Source organism: Dermacentor andersoni, chromosome 7 (assembly GCF_023375885.2).
Source record: "Dermacentor andersoni chromosome 7, qqDerAnde1_hic_scaffold, whole genome shotgun sequence".
Lineage (NCBI taxonomy): Eukaryota > Metazoa > Arthropoda > Arachnida > Ixodida > Ixodidae > Dermacentor > Dermacentor andersoni.
In genome coordinates, this window is record NC_092820.1 from 122876773 (window position 1) to 122894394 (window position 17622).

Below are 17622 nucleotides of genomic sequence, written 5' to 3' on the forward strand. Positions count from 1 at the left end.
ATAATGCAACCTCTGCACAGAGAGACCAAGAGACAAATATTGAAGATAAAGTAATGGCGTAAATGTGTGTTTTATATAGGGCACATTATTTCTCATGGAACGTAATAGAAAGCGACTAATACGTAAGCATCACAGTCGGCAGATTCAGAACAGCTTGTACTTTAGAGAATAAATTTATCCGAGACTGCTGAATAACTGACAAAATTAAGTGGATCACACCGATATGTTGCAATCGATGCAACCGCAGAGTGTCATATATGATACTGGCTCGAGTGATCTTTAGTTACCAGATGGTTCAGGAAGTGCTATAGCGATTTTATCGCTAGATTTAGAAAACTTATGGTCTGTTTAGCGACAAATGTTTCCCTTGAGCCACCAGTGACATTTCTTTACCAACATGGCAGAAGCATTGGCGACATTTTAGCGACTTCGAAGTTCAAAAAAGGTTCTTCAAAAATCAGTATCTAGATCGCGCTTTACGATTCAAAAGCTATGAAAAGCGACTTAGCGACTTGCAAGTTCAAAAAAGATGCTTCAAAAGTGACTTTCTAGACTGCGCTTTATGATTCAAAAGCTATGGAAAGACGGCGGAAATTGGCTGGATGGCATGTGCACTTTGTGACCATGATGAAGCAACGGTGGTCTCTGCTCACCGAAAGTAGAGGCTGTGTTTAATTGCCCAAAAAAAGCTTCAAATTATGCTTTAAAAATTCACGTTTTGTTTTTCTCTCTCTTTAGGAAACCGTTAGAACGGGTCTTCACATGCGCTTGGTAAAGGCCACGCTTACACTTGGTTAAGAATGCACTCGTGTGTTTTCCAGATCGAAGGCATGGGACATTCGAAAAAGTCATAGTAGGGTGGCGATAGCGAATCAACACGGCTGCAATGCACTCACTTCAGAAGGCCGTAGAATCCATCAGGGTGGAGGTCCGTGATGACCACGGTGTCCTTTTCGGCAAGCTGACCGTAGAACATGGCTTTGAAAACCTCACTACTCAAGGCCAGTAATTGCTTGTGAGCCTTGAAGGTCTTTGAGGTGCCGAATTTTTCCGATTTCACGACGAACTCCACGTCAGCGAGCTCGCCGCTTTCCAGGAATTTCTTCAAGTTCAACTGCAAAGCGACATCGGCTCTCTGAGGAGCATGTCTACAAAACTCGTCTGAATTGGCCGCCATGCAAGTTGATTTCACCGTAATGTTTCTCTCGGCATAAACAAGACAGTCCACGACCCGTGTAAGCTATGCGTGTTGTGGTTTACGCAAGGGGCACGGCATACGTGCAAGGCTAGTGACAACGCTGGTAGCGATATCTAGTATCGGTTTCAAAGTGGCGCACCAAATAAACGCATGCTGCCATGTGTGACGCAGATAGCACCGCAATGACTCCGGGACTTATAACCTCCACAATGCCTTTTTATGTTCTTTAACGACAGAATCTAGCGTCATGAACATAGCAAATCCGCAAAAAATAAAAATAATAAAACAGACACTCACAGGCATTGTCGTTCCCGTCGTCCTTTGTCACTGGATATTAGGGAGAGGGAATGTCCAGTCAATCTGCGATAACCAGTAGCCGCGGTTAAAATGGGCGCTTTACCATAATGTTCAGTCGGTCACAATTAACAAACACAGTTTTGATATCGCGTTCCACCCGTTCACAGGGGAACAGACATAACTGCTAGAAATTCCTTACACGCATATCCATTTAAGCATTAGCCATTTACCATTACATGCATAGCAGTAGCCTACTATGTTCGACGCCTTCAAAGGCAGCCACTGTCTATTATAGTGCTTTCACGTGTTGTGAAGCACACACCCTAAGCGAGAAAACCTCCTCACTTAACCAGAATCGCAGGAGCACAGGTGGGACCTTGAACTATCGTTCTCAGCTCGCTTCAGCGCCTCCGGAGCAGACGTCACGGCTGCGGTCTTCACGTGATCCCTCATTACACGTCACGCCGACGGCAGCGCCAGCTTTTCCAGTGGTGGAGATCGCCGCCAACACAAGCGAATGTACGGTCTAGAAATGTAGTGTCGAGATAAAGAGCCGTGTCCAAAACAAGCAAGACGGCGGAAGTGATAATGGCACAAACGTACACGTGCTGGTGCATCGTCCGAGTACTCACGGTACCAGCGGCGCGACAGCACCAAGATGTACGATCGCCCACGTGAGAAAACGGTACCTTGCGCTGCGAAGCCCACGGAGCTCACCACAGCCGCGCGCACACACGCACACACACACCAACCGGCGGGTGCACTGGCCAATAAGATTACATCGTTACGCTAAGCTTGCAAGCGCGTGCAAGAGCATGCCGAGTGAGGGCGTCACTGCGGGACCCCTATGCGCCAAAGCACGCCGCGCGATGATGATGAGATGTTGGAGATTAGAGTGTACTAGAAGAGAGACAGAGCGTGGTGGTAGCAGTCAGAGGTGAGGGCTCCGAGGGCATACGCGACGAAGTTCAGGGCGCTGTCTGCGGTTCACGCTGTGAGCGAGAGGACTGGTAAAGAAAGTAGATTCGACGAACTTACACAATGCGGCAGAGTTCGCGCAGCGCCGTATGCTTTGGTGTACGAGAGCACCTAAAGTGATCCCTTTGACGGATCGGTGGGTCGGGCTATTCGCACGCATTTGTCCTATTTCCTAATGATCCAGTTCATATCACACGTACTTCTGCGTTTGCCTCGGCCACCGCCGATAACGCCAGCGTCACTGATGATAACAAAAGAATGAGCAATAAGCGGATATTGTAAAACACCGTTCCTGGTATACAAGGACGGCGAGGAATTGTCGCTAACATCTGTCACATTCAATATCGCTATACGTATTGCACCATGTTTTGCTTCACTTTGCTGCGGCGGCTCTACTGAGATCGCGGATTCGATTACCTGATGCGGTGGCTGCCTTCCGATGAGGGCGGAGTGAGAAAACGTACGGGTACCCAGCTTTGAGCGCACATTAAAGAACTAGAGACTGTCAACATTAACCCTGTGCCTCTACAGTGGCGTTTTCTTGCAGCCCGCGTTGCTGTTTCGAGAATTCAAGCAGCGTCAGCCCTTTACCTTGAAGCATAGGTGACGTGTCATGCGCGCGTCGGCGGCTTTCTCGTGGACGTGTCTATGTGCATACCGCTTTTGTTTGTTTACAGTGCCCAAACCTTAACGAACAGGAAGTTCCTACTGCTATCCTGGTATATTTATGCGGCAATTGCAAAAGAGGCGGTTGTCTCTTTTACAATTACATCATGTGCTTTTGACTGGCGTTTGAGATCCAACTTCCCTGAATAGTAGCATAAGCAGTCATTTCATCCTAACACTTGCATCATCGACTATAGAGGCGCGACACATTCGAAACATTGCGCGGATCTGAAGCGCCAGAAGAGGTTGCCCGACGCCGTCCACAAACCTATATACTACGCTGAAACTGAACATTGCAATACAGTTTACTTTAAAAGAAACTAGTACAGGCCTCTCCCAGTGTGAGCCAATAGCGTTTAAAGGGGCTGACAACTGGCCAGAATATGCTGCTAGAGTTTCATGGAAATTAAATTACCATGATTTATAGTGATAGAATATAGCAGGCTGTTCACCATTTACGTAGAAATTATAATTCTAAATTGGCAACGAAAATCTCAAAAACCAGCAAGTGGCTAGGCCTGGCGGCGAAACATTGCGACTTCATACTATGTCACAGCTACGCCCACGCTTGTCAGTTGCCTCCCGCTGTTACGCTCACTTATCACCGTTTTCAGCATGCTTCCAATGAACGACTACAACCTCACTGCAAATCGAAAAATTCTGATCAAAAATGTTCCACGGCGTTTTCTGCGCCAGCACTTCACGATTAGACACTCTGACCGGTAAGCTTTCCGTTGCACTAAAAAAATGCGTAACATCAAAATTGGTTGTCAGTCCCTTTAAGCAATGTGACACGTAAGAGTATTAAAAGCGAAGCTTTTCTGTGGTAACGTCGCCGTGTTTTGTGACCATGGCTGTGCCCCTAAAAGGCCAACCAATCACAGCGCAGCACGCGGGCCGTTGGGCTCCTTGCACCACCAGCAGATAGCGCTCGCCTCGGCGCATCCGCGGCTGCATGGTAATGAGGAAGTAAACGCTCGTTGCGGATAGAATGGATTCGAACTGCGCTATACGCAGGTATGCGCGTGCTGCCTCTGAAACCATGATGCGTTCAAGGGGTCCGTCGTACTTGCTCGTTGTCAGCCGCTCCGCTTAAGAAAAGGCTCGGTACAATTTGTGTGCGAATGGGGTTTGTGTCTGTGTATTCGTGCGTGCATGCGTGTACTCCTGTTCCGACTCTTTATGCATTCACACGAAGCTTCGCTGTTTATAGATTCCACCTCGTTGGATTTGCAGCATTTTTTCAAGAACTTCGAATGGATACTATAGAGAAAAAGTAAATAGGTTTAACGTCGCATCTACTCAGAACATTCATCACTGGTTCGATGACGTGGATACGACGTCATGTATTTTCCTGCGTAAGGACTGTTGATAACAAGTTCTAAAATGTGGTGATGAGGCTTCGCTTGTTACATTACACTGTGATACAACGCAATACCGGTTTCACAAAGGCACACACGAACTGCTTTGGATGTGGGGCCGCGACATTTCTTGAGGGGGATCAACCTCAAGGACGTGGCGCTCGTGTCACAATGCGGATAATGAGGCATTACAGGAAGCCACCGGAGGCGCGTTGAGCGGCGTTTCGTTTTTCCAACTTATAGTTACGCTCGTAGCAATCATAAATAACACTCCTTCCACAAAACACATATCATCCAATGTTTTTCACGTAAAAAAATTGGCAGTGGCTTAGCTCGACTATGCTAACATATACGTAGCGAAAGTTAAGGCATATCATGGTTAGCCTTGGTTAATCTTGATTACAAGTCCAGGTTAGTCTGGTTGTCTAGCTATGTTGCGGCGTTTAGCCAGTCGTTCGGCGCGCTGTTCGTCTGTTTCCTGGGGATTTCGTTTCCTTTTCATCTCGTTCCGATGTCGATTCCAGGCTTTTTCCTGCTTATCAGAATTGTCGCCGTCCATACTGCCGCCTCAACTGTGCTTGCGGAGCACGCGAGCTCTCCTTTTCAATCCTCCGACATGTTATCAGGCATTCGACGCATCTGGCGAAGTGAGCAGAGGCAAGCGCAACGACGAGGAACGCGGTGTGACGTCATACCAAACGGCGGCGACGGAACACCTGTGGTTCGGTCTTACTAGTGGCGCATGCGCAGTAGTGACTAGGGAGCAAGAGAGAGAGAAAAAAAAAAAACGGCCGTGGCTTAGCTTGGTTAAGCCTGGTGATTGCGAAGCAATAGTGTGTTATTCTCGGATCAGCTGGTAGTATGGCTGGTGGTAGTCTTGGGTTATGCTAGTGTTACGGCTTACAGTGAATCATCTAAGCACCAGCACGTCCAGGTGCATCTCGGACTTGAGCACGCCGTTGGCGAACGCCCGTATCGAGCTGAAGGACGAGAGGTCCAAGTAGCGCATGACGACATTCTCGATGCTCGACACCCGCCGAACGTCGGCGGCTGCGAGGAGGCCGCTGCTGATGTCGCGACACGCGAGGATGACTCGGGTATTGAGGGACTTTAGACTCGGGCGCCACGCCGCGCCCCTGGTGAGAGGAGCGGGAGTTAGGCCGCCGTTGGTGGCTACCGCCTCGCCTCGCGACGGCGTGAGATGGGGCCCCGTTTTTACACAGCTGGTGTGACGTCACTCTAGGTCACGTGGTGTGACGTCACGCAGCGAGGTCACGCTAAAGGTCAATGGTGCCTACCACCGCCTCGTCACGGAACGGGCTGAAGTGCGACCTAAAGTAGTATTGCTTCGCAATAAAAAATTGGCAGTGGCTTAGCTTGGCTATGCCAGGATATACGTTGCGAAAGCTAAGGCATAGCATGGTTAGCCTTGGTTAATCTTGATTGCAAGTCCAGGTTGGTCTGGTGGCCTAGCTATGTTGCGACGTTTAGCCAGTCGTTCGGCGCGCTGCTCGTCTTTTTGCTGGGCGATTCGTATCCTCTTCATCTCGTTCCGATGTTGATGCCAGGTCTCCTCCTGCTTATCGGAATTGCCGCCGTCCATACTGCCGCCTCAACTGTGGTTGTGGCGCACGCGAGCTCTCCTTTTCAATCATGGAGGAAGGAAACTGAGGAGAGGCCCTACCCCCTCCGCGCTCTAGGAGAAAAGTGTGGATGAAATGACGTAGTAGGTTCTCCCTTTTTTGAAGTTTTTTTTTATGTCTGCTCTAGCCGCCACGCCTTTCGGGCGACAATGGCTGCCTTCTTATGGTTCTGTGCGCTCAAACGTGTTGCTCCGTAGGTTTCGTACCGTGGCAAAGGCGCCTTGCAGGCAGGTTTGCGTTGGTCTCCGTCTTTTGTTGCGCTGTGTTATCTGGACCGTGCTCGCCCGGATGTTGCTGTCGCCAGGTGGGAGAGGAGGAACTAAAGTTCGTGAAATGAACGCGCATGCAACCCTGTACGCAATGTGCCGCGCCACGGCAATGGCAACGGACGAAGAAATATCCGCGGGAAATTTTGCCCTCTTTGACGGAATCATGCTAACGTGCCAGGCCGAAACCGATGCGTTTCAGAATCTGTACAATGAACGCCTTGCAGGTCAGTGATTCTTGCTTTTGACAGCGCATGGTGCATTGGCGGCACGTAGAACTTACGTTATGAATGCATAGTTCGTGTTGAGTAACAACTTGCTTTTCTGCATATTAAAACGCACGTTGCTTAACTGTTGCATTTTCGTCGCAGTACTCGCGACAGCACGAAGTGTTTTAAAGGGACACTAAAGTGAAAAAATGATTTCTTTTGCATCAGTAAATTACCGTTCTACAACACCAAAAACACCACTCTTACAACGATAAGGCGTTTGGTAAGCCAGAAGAAGCGCAATAACGAAATACGGGTGGCGACGCCTACTTAAGTTCCCGCACCTGGGGGCTGTGACGTCTTGGATTTTGATGGCATCTTCTACGGCCTACTAATTATATATAGCGGTACAGACTGACTGCATTGTGTTATAAAGGAACCAAATATTCAACGTGGCAAGTTTAGGGAACCTTTATTCTGCCAACGCGGCCCAAATGCGGAAATATACTTTGGTATCCCTGACGTCACGCTGACGTACTGGAGCTGGGGTTTCGGCGCTAAATTCAAATAATGATACTTGGACCTTCATTTTCTCATCTAATAATCAAACTATTTTTTAAAATGACTGCCTGCAGGGTTCTCAAACAATGCTTTATTAGTCTAAACTGATTTATTGTTTCGCTTTAGTGTCCCTTTAAGCAGAGCGCGTTCGAGGTTCATGCGCACCTAAACAGGTGTGCCACAATACACGTGCCGATAGAGCGTTACGCAGAATATGTGCATTTTGCTGCCCTCGGCACCGTTCGCTGTACCACCGATGTTTTATCCTGGAAGATGGGAAAGAAGCGGCTGCTTTGACTCAAGGAGTGAATCCTCCCTACCGCAGGCGTATCTTATCTGTGCGCGCTAGAAGCGCAGGGAAGTGAAGGTTAGCGGATGCGCTGCTAGGGTGAGCAAGGCTCCAGAGAGCGTACGCACGCGAACACATCAAAGGCTGTTTCATGGTCGCACGTAGGCCGGTTCTACGCGCGTACTGTTCTGCACAGTGCGCCGGCTATCGCAAAACTCTGGTTCCGTGAAGCTTCACTTACCGAGGGAAGAAGGCACCTCACGCGGCAGTCAATGAATCTAAACGCGAAGTCAGAAATTACATTCTGCCTCCTCGCTGGCGCGCTGTTGTAGTGTGCGCGGCCACTCCAAGTTTGTTCAATAGATTCCTCAAGCCACAGCGAGAATATCTGTTTGTGCTCATAAACTCCAAATGGAGCGCAAATAGGTGCCTTTGTCGTACGTGTCTCCAGTGCGTACTCGCAGTGCAGTTTGAATGTGTACATTTTTTTTTCGTATCGCCAGACGTCTAGCTCGCAAGACCATCTGAGAGCCCCAGGAAGCCCAAGCAGAGAAAAGCAAGTAGAAAGCAGCGATAAAGGTGACCTTTTTGTTTAAAAACACGCAAGAACTGGGCAGCGGCCGGTACCTGCGGTTGATGAGAACAGTTCAGTTGGCAGGCCTTATAAGGCATGTTTGATTTCATAAAAGCCGGTAAAAGCAGCAGATTCGACCTCACGGCCCAATTTGCGAAGTTCGTTATTAACTTCTTTCAACGTGACTTCGGCAACGCTAATGCAATGAGACATCGCGATTGCATCTTTTTGTTAAGTATTGCTGCGGAGCGCGCGCGTCCGAGCTGCCCGGCTGCGCGCAGCGCTGCGTGGATTCGCGAGAGACACATAGCTCACACTGTTACACCCTTATCTGTGTTCGGGCGTGAGTGATAGAACGATATGCTCCCTTAAGGATCCCTAAGGCTGTAAATTGGTATACAGTACAGCCTTGGCGACTGGCGAATTTGTTATTTCGAGAAGCTTCCCCCACAGTTGGGTCCGGTTGATGGCCTCTGTTCACGTATTTCCGATTCCACAACAGGAAATACTGTAGCTTAAGAAAACAACGTTGAGCACGTCACAGATTTGTCGTCGAGATGGTGGTGCCCGTTGTCAGAGCCTACTGCCATCGCAGTAAATTAAATGACAACCGCAGGGATCGCCTGAAAAGTTTCTTGTTTATTCAACTATTTGCTATCGAAACACAACAGTCCCTCAGGTGATGCCAGCAAATATTTAGTGCCAGGTACGAATGCACAGAAAGGAAAACAAAGGCAAAGAGCAGGCGCTGCCAAAGCAGCCCACACTGAATGCGACAAGTCAAAAGAGGCGGCAGGCCTCACATGACGTCATTTATTGAAGGCTTAAGCGGTGGAAATACAAGTACACAAGCAATCACACTCGCGGTGCCACACCTTGACATCGCTTGAGTTACAGCTGTAATATAAAGCAATAACTGCACTTACAGCATAGTGAGAGAAGCGACATACACAGTATAGTCATACGTTCCAACCAAAACTTGAGTCCCACAATGTGAAAAGGTTGATCTTTTACAATACACGATTACAGTTCAGAGCACACGGCTAGATCGTATTCACAAGAACGCGTGGTCGTGTCGCGTAAGAGGATGGCTTATGATATCCCAGCTGCCTCTATGTCTCTGAATATTAACCCCTAATATTCATTAAGCTTTAAATAGGGTCGGTAAGCTAATTTTAGCGAGTTGTTTCTTACTACCGAAACAGAATGCTTCTGTTTCAAAGAAATTGATGAAGCGGCTCTAAAGAACAGTAGTGGTGTCGATGCCGTTTAACGTTTACGTACAGTGAGCGTGAAACATCCAACCGCAATAATTTGACAGTAATCCTCGAACTTTCTTAGATGGAAGCAATCACAAAATGTTCAGAGTGCACACACTTGAGCAAGCTAGTTAGATTTCCACATTGTAATAATGCAACGTGCGGGGCTAGACAAGGTGGACGACTGTGAAAGGCGCAGTTTGACATTCTTTGTGTGCTCGGGCCCCTGGCTTCGCTTTTGAAAGGATTGTTTGAGGTTAACAAAAATGAGAGGTTTGAGACCATCTTTGCTGCCTATGTTACAGAGCAGTGGCCGACGTCAGATTTTGCGCGATAACTCCTAATATGAACGTTAATGAACTCTTAAGCACTCATTACGTTTTCTAGTTAATGTCTTTGGAAGGCATGTTGTTAGTGGTGAACTGAAATCGGACGCCATTCAAACCATAACTTTTCGTTATCGGAACTCTGTAATTGGCACGAGTTTTAATACTCGGATTCTGCAACATGTATGTTTAGTACATTCCCGCACGCCAGATTGTTTCAGCAAGGAAAACTCTTACTTGCAACCACATTGCATTTTGTGACAAATTTATAGTGCCTACATAACAAAGCGTGTGCCGTATGCACAGTTTCTACTGAAAACTAATAGCTCCAGTCACGGCACTTATTCCAAATTCTGCGAAGACAGCATGCCCCCTGCAGTTGTTGCAAAATCTTGTTAATGTTTATATTCGCCCTTTATTACCATGCAGGTTCACGCATCCACCATTGCCATGAAACATTGTTAGCAAACGTAACCTTAATAACCTACTTACAATAACCTCACACAGTCATCGCAGAAAAACATTAATAGGCACCTTACATTTTCAACAAAAGACATATTTTTGACTTGAACTATTCAAGTACAGACAAACTTGCTTGACAGCTAGGATACTGAAATACATTTATAATTGTACAGCAGTGCAATATAAAAGGCTGTCGCTTCATAAATATTCTGGCACAGAAGCACAGATGAAAGTAAAATACAGCACACATCTCGACGAACTCGACCCTTAAATTAGTTTTTGACAAGAAATGTAACGCTGTGGCGTCTCGCCAAGCGTGCATAGGAACACATTTTTACGAACAATGACATGAGAGTAAGGTTTGGCTACACGTCTTTCTCTTGAAACGTTTGCGAGACGCTAAATCTAAACAATCGCTGTCTATATTTGCGTAAAACCTGCTGCAGTTCTATAAAAGAGTAAAAAAACCGAGTGACAGTTGTGAGAAGACTTTTCTCTATAGACCCGCCTGTGTTATACAAAAAATTGCGGGAATATACCGAATAAGTTTGCTTTAAATTAAGCAGCAAATTTGCAGGATTTCCTCTAACAAAACAAAACCAACAAACTTCTATATTTGGTACTTCAGTTTTACTTACACATTAATTCAGTGACTCAAGATTATAGAACTTCGCTGACAACAATTTATATCGTTTGAATGCAACCCATTTTAACAATTTATCTTGTTTCAATGCAACAAATTTTATTCACACAGGCACAGTGGTTGCTAGACAAGATATCTTTTGAATTAACGTAAGTTGGAGATGGAAAATCAGTTGGTTTGGAGTGCGCTAAAAGCACTTACAAAAGCCATACAAGACAGATTTGTCACCGTAACACCAGACGAAACTGTCACTGTCACACATAAGATGGGGGCCTCCACTAGCTTAGGCTATTGGCCCAACAGTTTTGTGATGTACTATTTTCATTGAAATCAACCAAACATAGTACAACGTGGCGAACTCTCCCGACATACCCATTCTGGCAGATCAGCGCACCCTTTGTGGATCACGTTGCACAAAATGGCGAACGCGTCTTCTTTTTCCATCACACCTTGCGCGTCCTCGGAGGTGATGAACTCCACGAAATCCGACGGTGACAGCGCCAAGAACCGCAGCTTAGGCAGGAAGGCAGCAATGGTCGTTTTGAAGTCCATGGCACCCGCCTTGCAATATGATCGCGCCCACCGTAGCGCCGCTTGAATTACGAAAATCTCTTGTGCATTTCTCACCTGCGGCAACAGAGTCACAGTTTAATACAGTTACACAAAATCTACGCAAATATTTCGTTGTAATTTATGTTGCGCAAGATATTGCCTTAGGATTGCAAGTATAAGTGGCTGCTAGACTGTCCCTCAAGTTAGCCTTAAGCTTCGGCGAAAAGTAGAACAGGCCAGTATAATTTGAATAAAAACGTGCCTGCAATCAGCAATATTGCTACAAAAATCTGCTAAATATTTTCAGTAGCTCATGATTGCGCTCTGTGTACCATAATCAAATCCCAAAGCATATCCCATCGTCACAGTTTTGGTGGAGGCAGCAGAAAAAACAACGACGCCCCCGGAGAACGACGACCAACCGACAAAGCAGGCGCAATCTGAGCTTTGCTGAAGAGGCCAAATTGACGGTCTAGAAAAAAGAGACTGCTCCTGACGGCGACAGCTCTCCACTTCGCAGCGTCCCGCGGCAGCCTTAAATCGAGCCACAAACATTCGCCAGAAAAGCCGGGGACGAGGCTCAGCTCTACCAACGAGCAGGCCGGTTCAATGGCTGAACGCTACCAACCAGCTGAATAACGGCGCCTTCTTCCTGAAGTTAACTGCGTCTTCGTGACATGAAAACCACAAAGACACTTTTTCAAATAAGAAGAAGTTCGTAGACGAAATCAAGTGCGCCGGGAATCCGGCGGTAGAAAAGTGGACCGAAGAAACATTGATGCAGGAAGTTCAATTTGCCGGCGCAACCTGCACGGCATACGTCGAAGTACTTAAGCTTAAGGCCCTTGTACCTCAGACGAGTGAAGAAGGCAAGGTTGGTTATATTCTAAAAGGGATCTTTAATGACGGGTACCAGAGTTGGTATAACGTAAAGCTGTTCAAATCTGTTTTTACTGCTATCTACTGACGTCCCATTTGCGTAACCTACAACACAAGCTTCGGGCGGTGACCCGCCGCGTTATTTTCACCACCCAATTTCTCCTCGTATGTAGGTCATAATAAATCTACTCGGGAAAGTGGGCGCGATTTGGAAAACATGAGATTTGGGCGCTGAAAAGCAACACAAGTGAGAAACGCACACAGACTCAAAGCGCTCATACACAAAGCTCTGGCGCTGTTTCTATGCGTGTTTCCTCCTTTGCCTGTGTCCCTTTGCGCCCTAAAATCATTCTTTTCCAAATCGTACATGGGTCACTTTTGTTTGCACGAGTGCGCCTCCCCCTTCCTATAGGAGTAGCGCAGTCTGCTGAGTCCGCAAGCCTATGATTTCTTTGTGTTTTGCTCAATATCATTCTCGGAGGAATGCAGTCCATACAACTCTAGTTTCAGGCTAAGCAATCTTCGTATGAAATTCTTGTCATGCGATTGGCGGTTACCTTGTCCAGAACAAGATGCACGATCTCCAGCCGGCTATTCGAGAACGCGTCGGAACTCAGCACACCCTCGCCTTTCTTATAGAGCACGGCTTCCGCCACTTTGTCAAGCGATCCATAGCCGCTCTCGAAGGCACGGTTCAGCAGGAGACAAGCTTCTTTGGCGTCGACGTGCTGGCGAATGTAGTCGAGGCACGCACTTGTCAGCTCTTTGAAGAGATATTTCTCCGCTGCAGCATTTGTGTGCAAGGCTTCGAAACAATTTTGGATCCTGGCCTGTCCCGCGTACACGTACCTGCAAAACAAAAGCCGAGTGGCAAATTAGCTGTCACAGATGAGCTTTTCAGGAAACATACAATGCCAATACAATGTGGCTATGTAACAGGACCGGCGAATGAAAGAGCCTGGTCCTTAATATGCATAAAAAAATTAAGGCAACGCACGCTTATAACGCAATCCCAGCAAAGAGATAGCATGAGACGGACATTGAAGGCAAACTGAAGATGCAAACGAGTGTCGAACATACGGCGCCTTATTTCCTATGTAACGCAATGTCCAGAAAGCGACTAATACGTAAGCAGCACGGTCGCCGGATTGAGAGCGGATTGTACTTTAGAGAATAAAATTTATCTGAAGCAGTTTAATAACTAAAAATATAAGTGTATTCCGCCGATATATGGAGATTAATATAACCGCAGTATATCAGTTACAGTATACTGGTATTCATATAGTAAAATTCTGATTCATGCACAACATACAGTATGCTTTCTAACAAGCTGGAGTGAGCTTTAGATACTCATTGGTTCAGCAAGCGTTTTAGCGACAAGCTTTTCCCTTTAGCGACCAGCGACAATCCCTACCAACTTGACAGAACAATTGGCGACATTTTAGCGACTTCGAAGTTAAAGATAAACAAAAATGCCAGGCGACCCTAGCCTTTGACTTAATAGACAATTTTATGGCGTCCGGTATTCCGGCAAGCGCGGGCGGTTAGCCGGTTGAGCGGGGACGTAAACATGAGCGGCCAGATTGGTGGCGCCAGCTGGTGGTGCAAAGCTCAACCGCACATACACAAAGCCGATTACTATATTCTGCTTAGCTGCCGGTGTAAGAGAGACTTTTAGCTGTCCGCTGTTCTGGCGAATGGGGGCCGGTTTGGGCGGATTGCCGGATTTGCGGGGGCGTAAATGTGAGCGGCCGGAGCGGTGCAGCCACATGGTGGAGTAGAGTTCAACCAGACAAACACAGAGCTAAAATTGCAGTAACCCACTATATCCTGCTTCGCTGCTGGTGCAAATTTTCGGTAGCGGCATAATGGTGAACACGATTACGCCGCTATCGAAAATTTAAACCAGCAGCTAAGCAGAATACAGCAATAGGCGTTGCGTTTGTGTGGTTGAGCTTTGCACCACCAGCTGGCGCCACCAATCTGGTCGCTCACGTTTACGTCCCCGCTCAACCGGCTAACCACCCGCGCTTGCTGGAATCCCGGACGCACTAAAATTCTCTAATTTTCGACAGCGGCGCCTCGTTTTCTTGACAGGGTACACCGGGAAACCAACTACAAACTCCACACGACGCGTGAAAATATGGAATAAAACGAGGGTTAATTTTTTTTCGACGGTTTTTATCAAGCTATAAACCTGAAAGCTTTCCCATGCATTACATTTTCTATGCTCAGAACGCGCACCAAGTGGGAAGACTGTGTCATGTAGGCTTCTTTTAAGACTACACGGGAAACGCGAAAAACAGCCGTATGGTACCTTGGAACACTTAATAAGGAATTTTATACGAAGGCTCCAAATAACCTACACAAATTGAACATGCATCGTAAGTCAGGGCCAGCATGTTACCTAGTTCAACGAAATATGAGCAACGTGTCCCCTATATAGTTCACCAAGGACACCGGGAAAACGTACTACAGGCCTCGTATAACGCATGGTATTTTGGAGTATTATTATTATTTATACCCAAAGCCCGAAGTAATCCTACGCGTTTCAATGTTTCGGTGCGCGTCACCAACAGACTGGCCCCCATTTTGTCCAAATGTGAAACGCCTGCGGTTTTTCGTCCTTACAGGGCAGTGAGAAAATTTTGCGTAACGCTTGTCAGCAGGCCAAAAGCGAAAGTTCAAAATTTTTTTATTTATCTCCGATATAAAGCACACATAAATATTTGCGCCCTCATCACACTCAACACTTTGCTCACTTCCTCAATAAAATTTTTGGGGATTACATTTTTTTAGAATAACTTCAAAACAGATATAACGCCTTTCAGTGCTTCTAGACGCTGTAACAACTTCGCCGTAAAAGAACGCACTGCATCGTTTTACAACAATCACAAGTGGTAAAGGCCATGTAAAGGCCACGCTTACACTTTGTGAACAATGCACGCGTGTCCTTTCCGGATCGAAGGCGTGGGACATTCTAAAAAGACATAGTAGGGGAATGACTGACGACGGCGGATCAACACGGCTGCAAGTACTCACTTCAGAAGGCCGTAGAATCCATCAGGGTGGAGGTCCGTGATGACCACGGTGTCCTTTTCCGGAAGCTGACCGTAGAACATGGCTTCGAAAACTTCACTACTCAAGGCCAGTAGTTGCTTGTGAGCCTTGAAGGTCTTCGAGGTGTCGAATTTCTCCGGTTTCACGACGAACTCTACGTCAGCGTGATCTCCGCTTTGAAGGAATTTCTCCAAGTTCAACTGCAAAATGACATCTGCTCTCTCAGAAACATCTCGACATAACTTATTCGAATTGGCTTCTACGCAAGTTTCTTTAACTATAATGTTTCTCTCTGCATAAACAAGACAGTCCACATCGCGTGTAAGCGATACATGTTGTGGTTTATAGAATACCGGGGCAGGACATACATGCACGGCTAGCGAAAACGCTAGTGTCAGCGTCAAAGTGGGGCATCAAATAAAAGCACGCAGTTGTGATCAGGGATGGACGCAGCGAAGCTAGTTTTGGAACAGCTCTGGCTTCAGCAAATTTGGCTGTTCGGAGCAGGTTTGGAGCACGAATTATCCGTGTTGGAGAAGTAAATGCGCGTTTTGGTGCAGCTTATTGAATGTCAATATGAGTGAAATACAGGTATCACGAGAAAAGTGTTCCTATTTCACATTGCAGAACTCTATTAGGTTATGGCTGATCAGTTCTGCAGAAGACGGCAGGCGAGCAAAATACATGAAATGGAGGAGGAGGAATAAACATTTCTTGATGAGGAGAAAAAATGGCGGGAAGGGAGTGGCGCAGGGTATGTCGCTCTTCCAGGACTCCGGTGGCCACCGCAACCCGCCGCCGCCTTCTGGACCTGACTGTAGCATGAAGCAACAATGGAAACCCACATTGGTTTCTGAGAAACCACCATTAAATTACCTTCTGGATGTGCCTGCTAAACGCGGCCAAGAAAAAAAACCGAGCGGCTTCCGTGAGCAGCGCTCACTTGATATTGATAGGATAGCTAGTGTTATTGCCAGGCGAGCTTTCTTTTTCTTTTTTAATGGGAAGCATTTCTTGGCGAAGACTTGCCACTTTGACAGTATCTATCTAGCCGCCTACGTTTTGGGGCTCTCAGGGTCGTTTCATTAATTTGTGGCGAATTCCAGTGGGGACAACAGGAGCACCCAAAAGCACGCTGAAAGTGCTCTTTCCAGGCTCGGCGTGTTTCAGTGGTCGAACAGGAGTGGGAGCGGCGCCATCCAGTGGTGGAACAAGAGCAGTTTCGCTGCTGCGAGAGCAGTCGTGAGCAGTCCGCACTGCTCTCGCCTGAAAAGCTTAGTACGGAGAAAGTCACGTGATTCAAGCCGTCATATCCTCCTCATTTGTATTTATTTCGCTTCAGATGGTGATCGCAGCGGCACTGCCGGCAACCAAGCGTAGTCGCTGTTTTGGCCCCCGTGACTTTGACGCCGTTGATACGAGCGAGCTTCGCAAAGATTCGGCTACAGATACTGGCATTTCTAGCACTCCTTGCTGCTCGTCAGATCCACCGAGGACAGCGGCAGCAAAGTGTGTCCGCCTTGCAGAAGTGCTTGAGACGTTTGACGGTGGCAGCAGCGAAAGCTACTGTCACCGCGTCGGGTGCTCACCGCGAACCGGTGAGCACCCGACGACAACAACACGGTTATTAGTGTTTTGCCGCTCTCCCACAGAGAACGCTGGGACGTCCATTGCTTGCGTCACGTGGTACATTTCTCCTCACACGTCCCCATCCGAGTGTTGCGGCTTTCACTGCGCTGCCACCCGACTCCGCACTGCACCGCGCTCTGCTTCACTTCTCTCAATGGAATTCGCCATTGGTATGCACCATAATTGGCATAGTATGACAAGAGTGTATGACGAACAACGATCTGCGTGGCCCGAATATCATGACACTTCTGTTCCCTCAATGGAATTCGCCATTGGTATGCACCATAATTGGCATAGTATGACAAGAGTGTATGATGAACATGCACGATCTGTCGTGACACGAAAATCATGACACTTCTGTTCTCTCAATATAATTCGCCATTGGTATGTACCAAAATTGGCATAGTATGACAAGAGTGCATGACGATCATAAACGATCTGTCGTGACTCGAATATCATGACACTTCTGTTCCCTCAATGGAATTCGCCATTGGTATGTACCATAATTGGCATAGTATGACAAGAGTCTATGACGAACATAAACGATCTGGGTCGTGACACGGATAGCATGACATCTTTGTCATGTAATGAGCTTGTTTGCGCCATCTATTCACACGTACTCAATCTATCCCCCCTTCCGTTTACTTTCATTGTGAACAAGGCCTCCGTATGGGAGCCGAAAACTATTGGTTTCTTTTTTTAAATAATATTGGTCGGCGTCCGTTTTCCCCTTGACTGTGAGCAATACGGACCACACGAGTTTTCGTCGA

The 17622-nt window shown here is 47.1% G+C and overlaps 1 protein-coding gene across 7 annotated transcripts in view; it reads right to left on the reverse strand.

Annotated features, from left to right (window-relative positions):
* Positions 1-17622, reverse strand: part of LOC126533882 (BTB/POZ domain-containing protein 6-B-like) — a 47221-nt gene that overhangs the window by 25039 nt on the left and 4560 nt on the right. For 3 of the 7 annotated variants that reach the window (XM_055072479.2, XM_055072480.2, XM_055072481.2), the window contains exons 3-5: positions 15206-15423; positions 12721-13012; positions 8662-11359 (exon numbers count right to left, since the gene is read on the reverse strand). In XM_055072479.2, the coding sequence (XP_054928454.1) occupies positions 11063-11359; positions 12721-13012; positions 15206-15423 (807 nt within the window). In that variant the 3' untranslated portion in view covers positions 8662-11062. Of the gene's footprint in view, positions 1-896; positions 1115-1495; positions 1559-8661; positions 11360-12720; positions 13013-15205; positions 15424-17622 lie in introns of those variants that run through there. The other 4 variants (XM_055072477.1, XM_055072476.1, XM_055072478.1 and 1 more) reach the window with 2 other exon arrangements.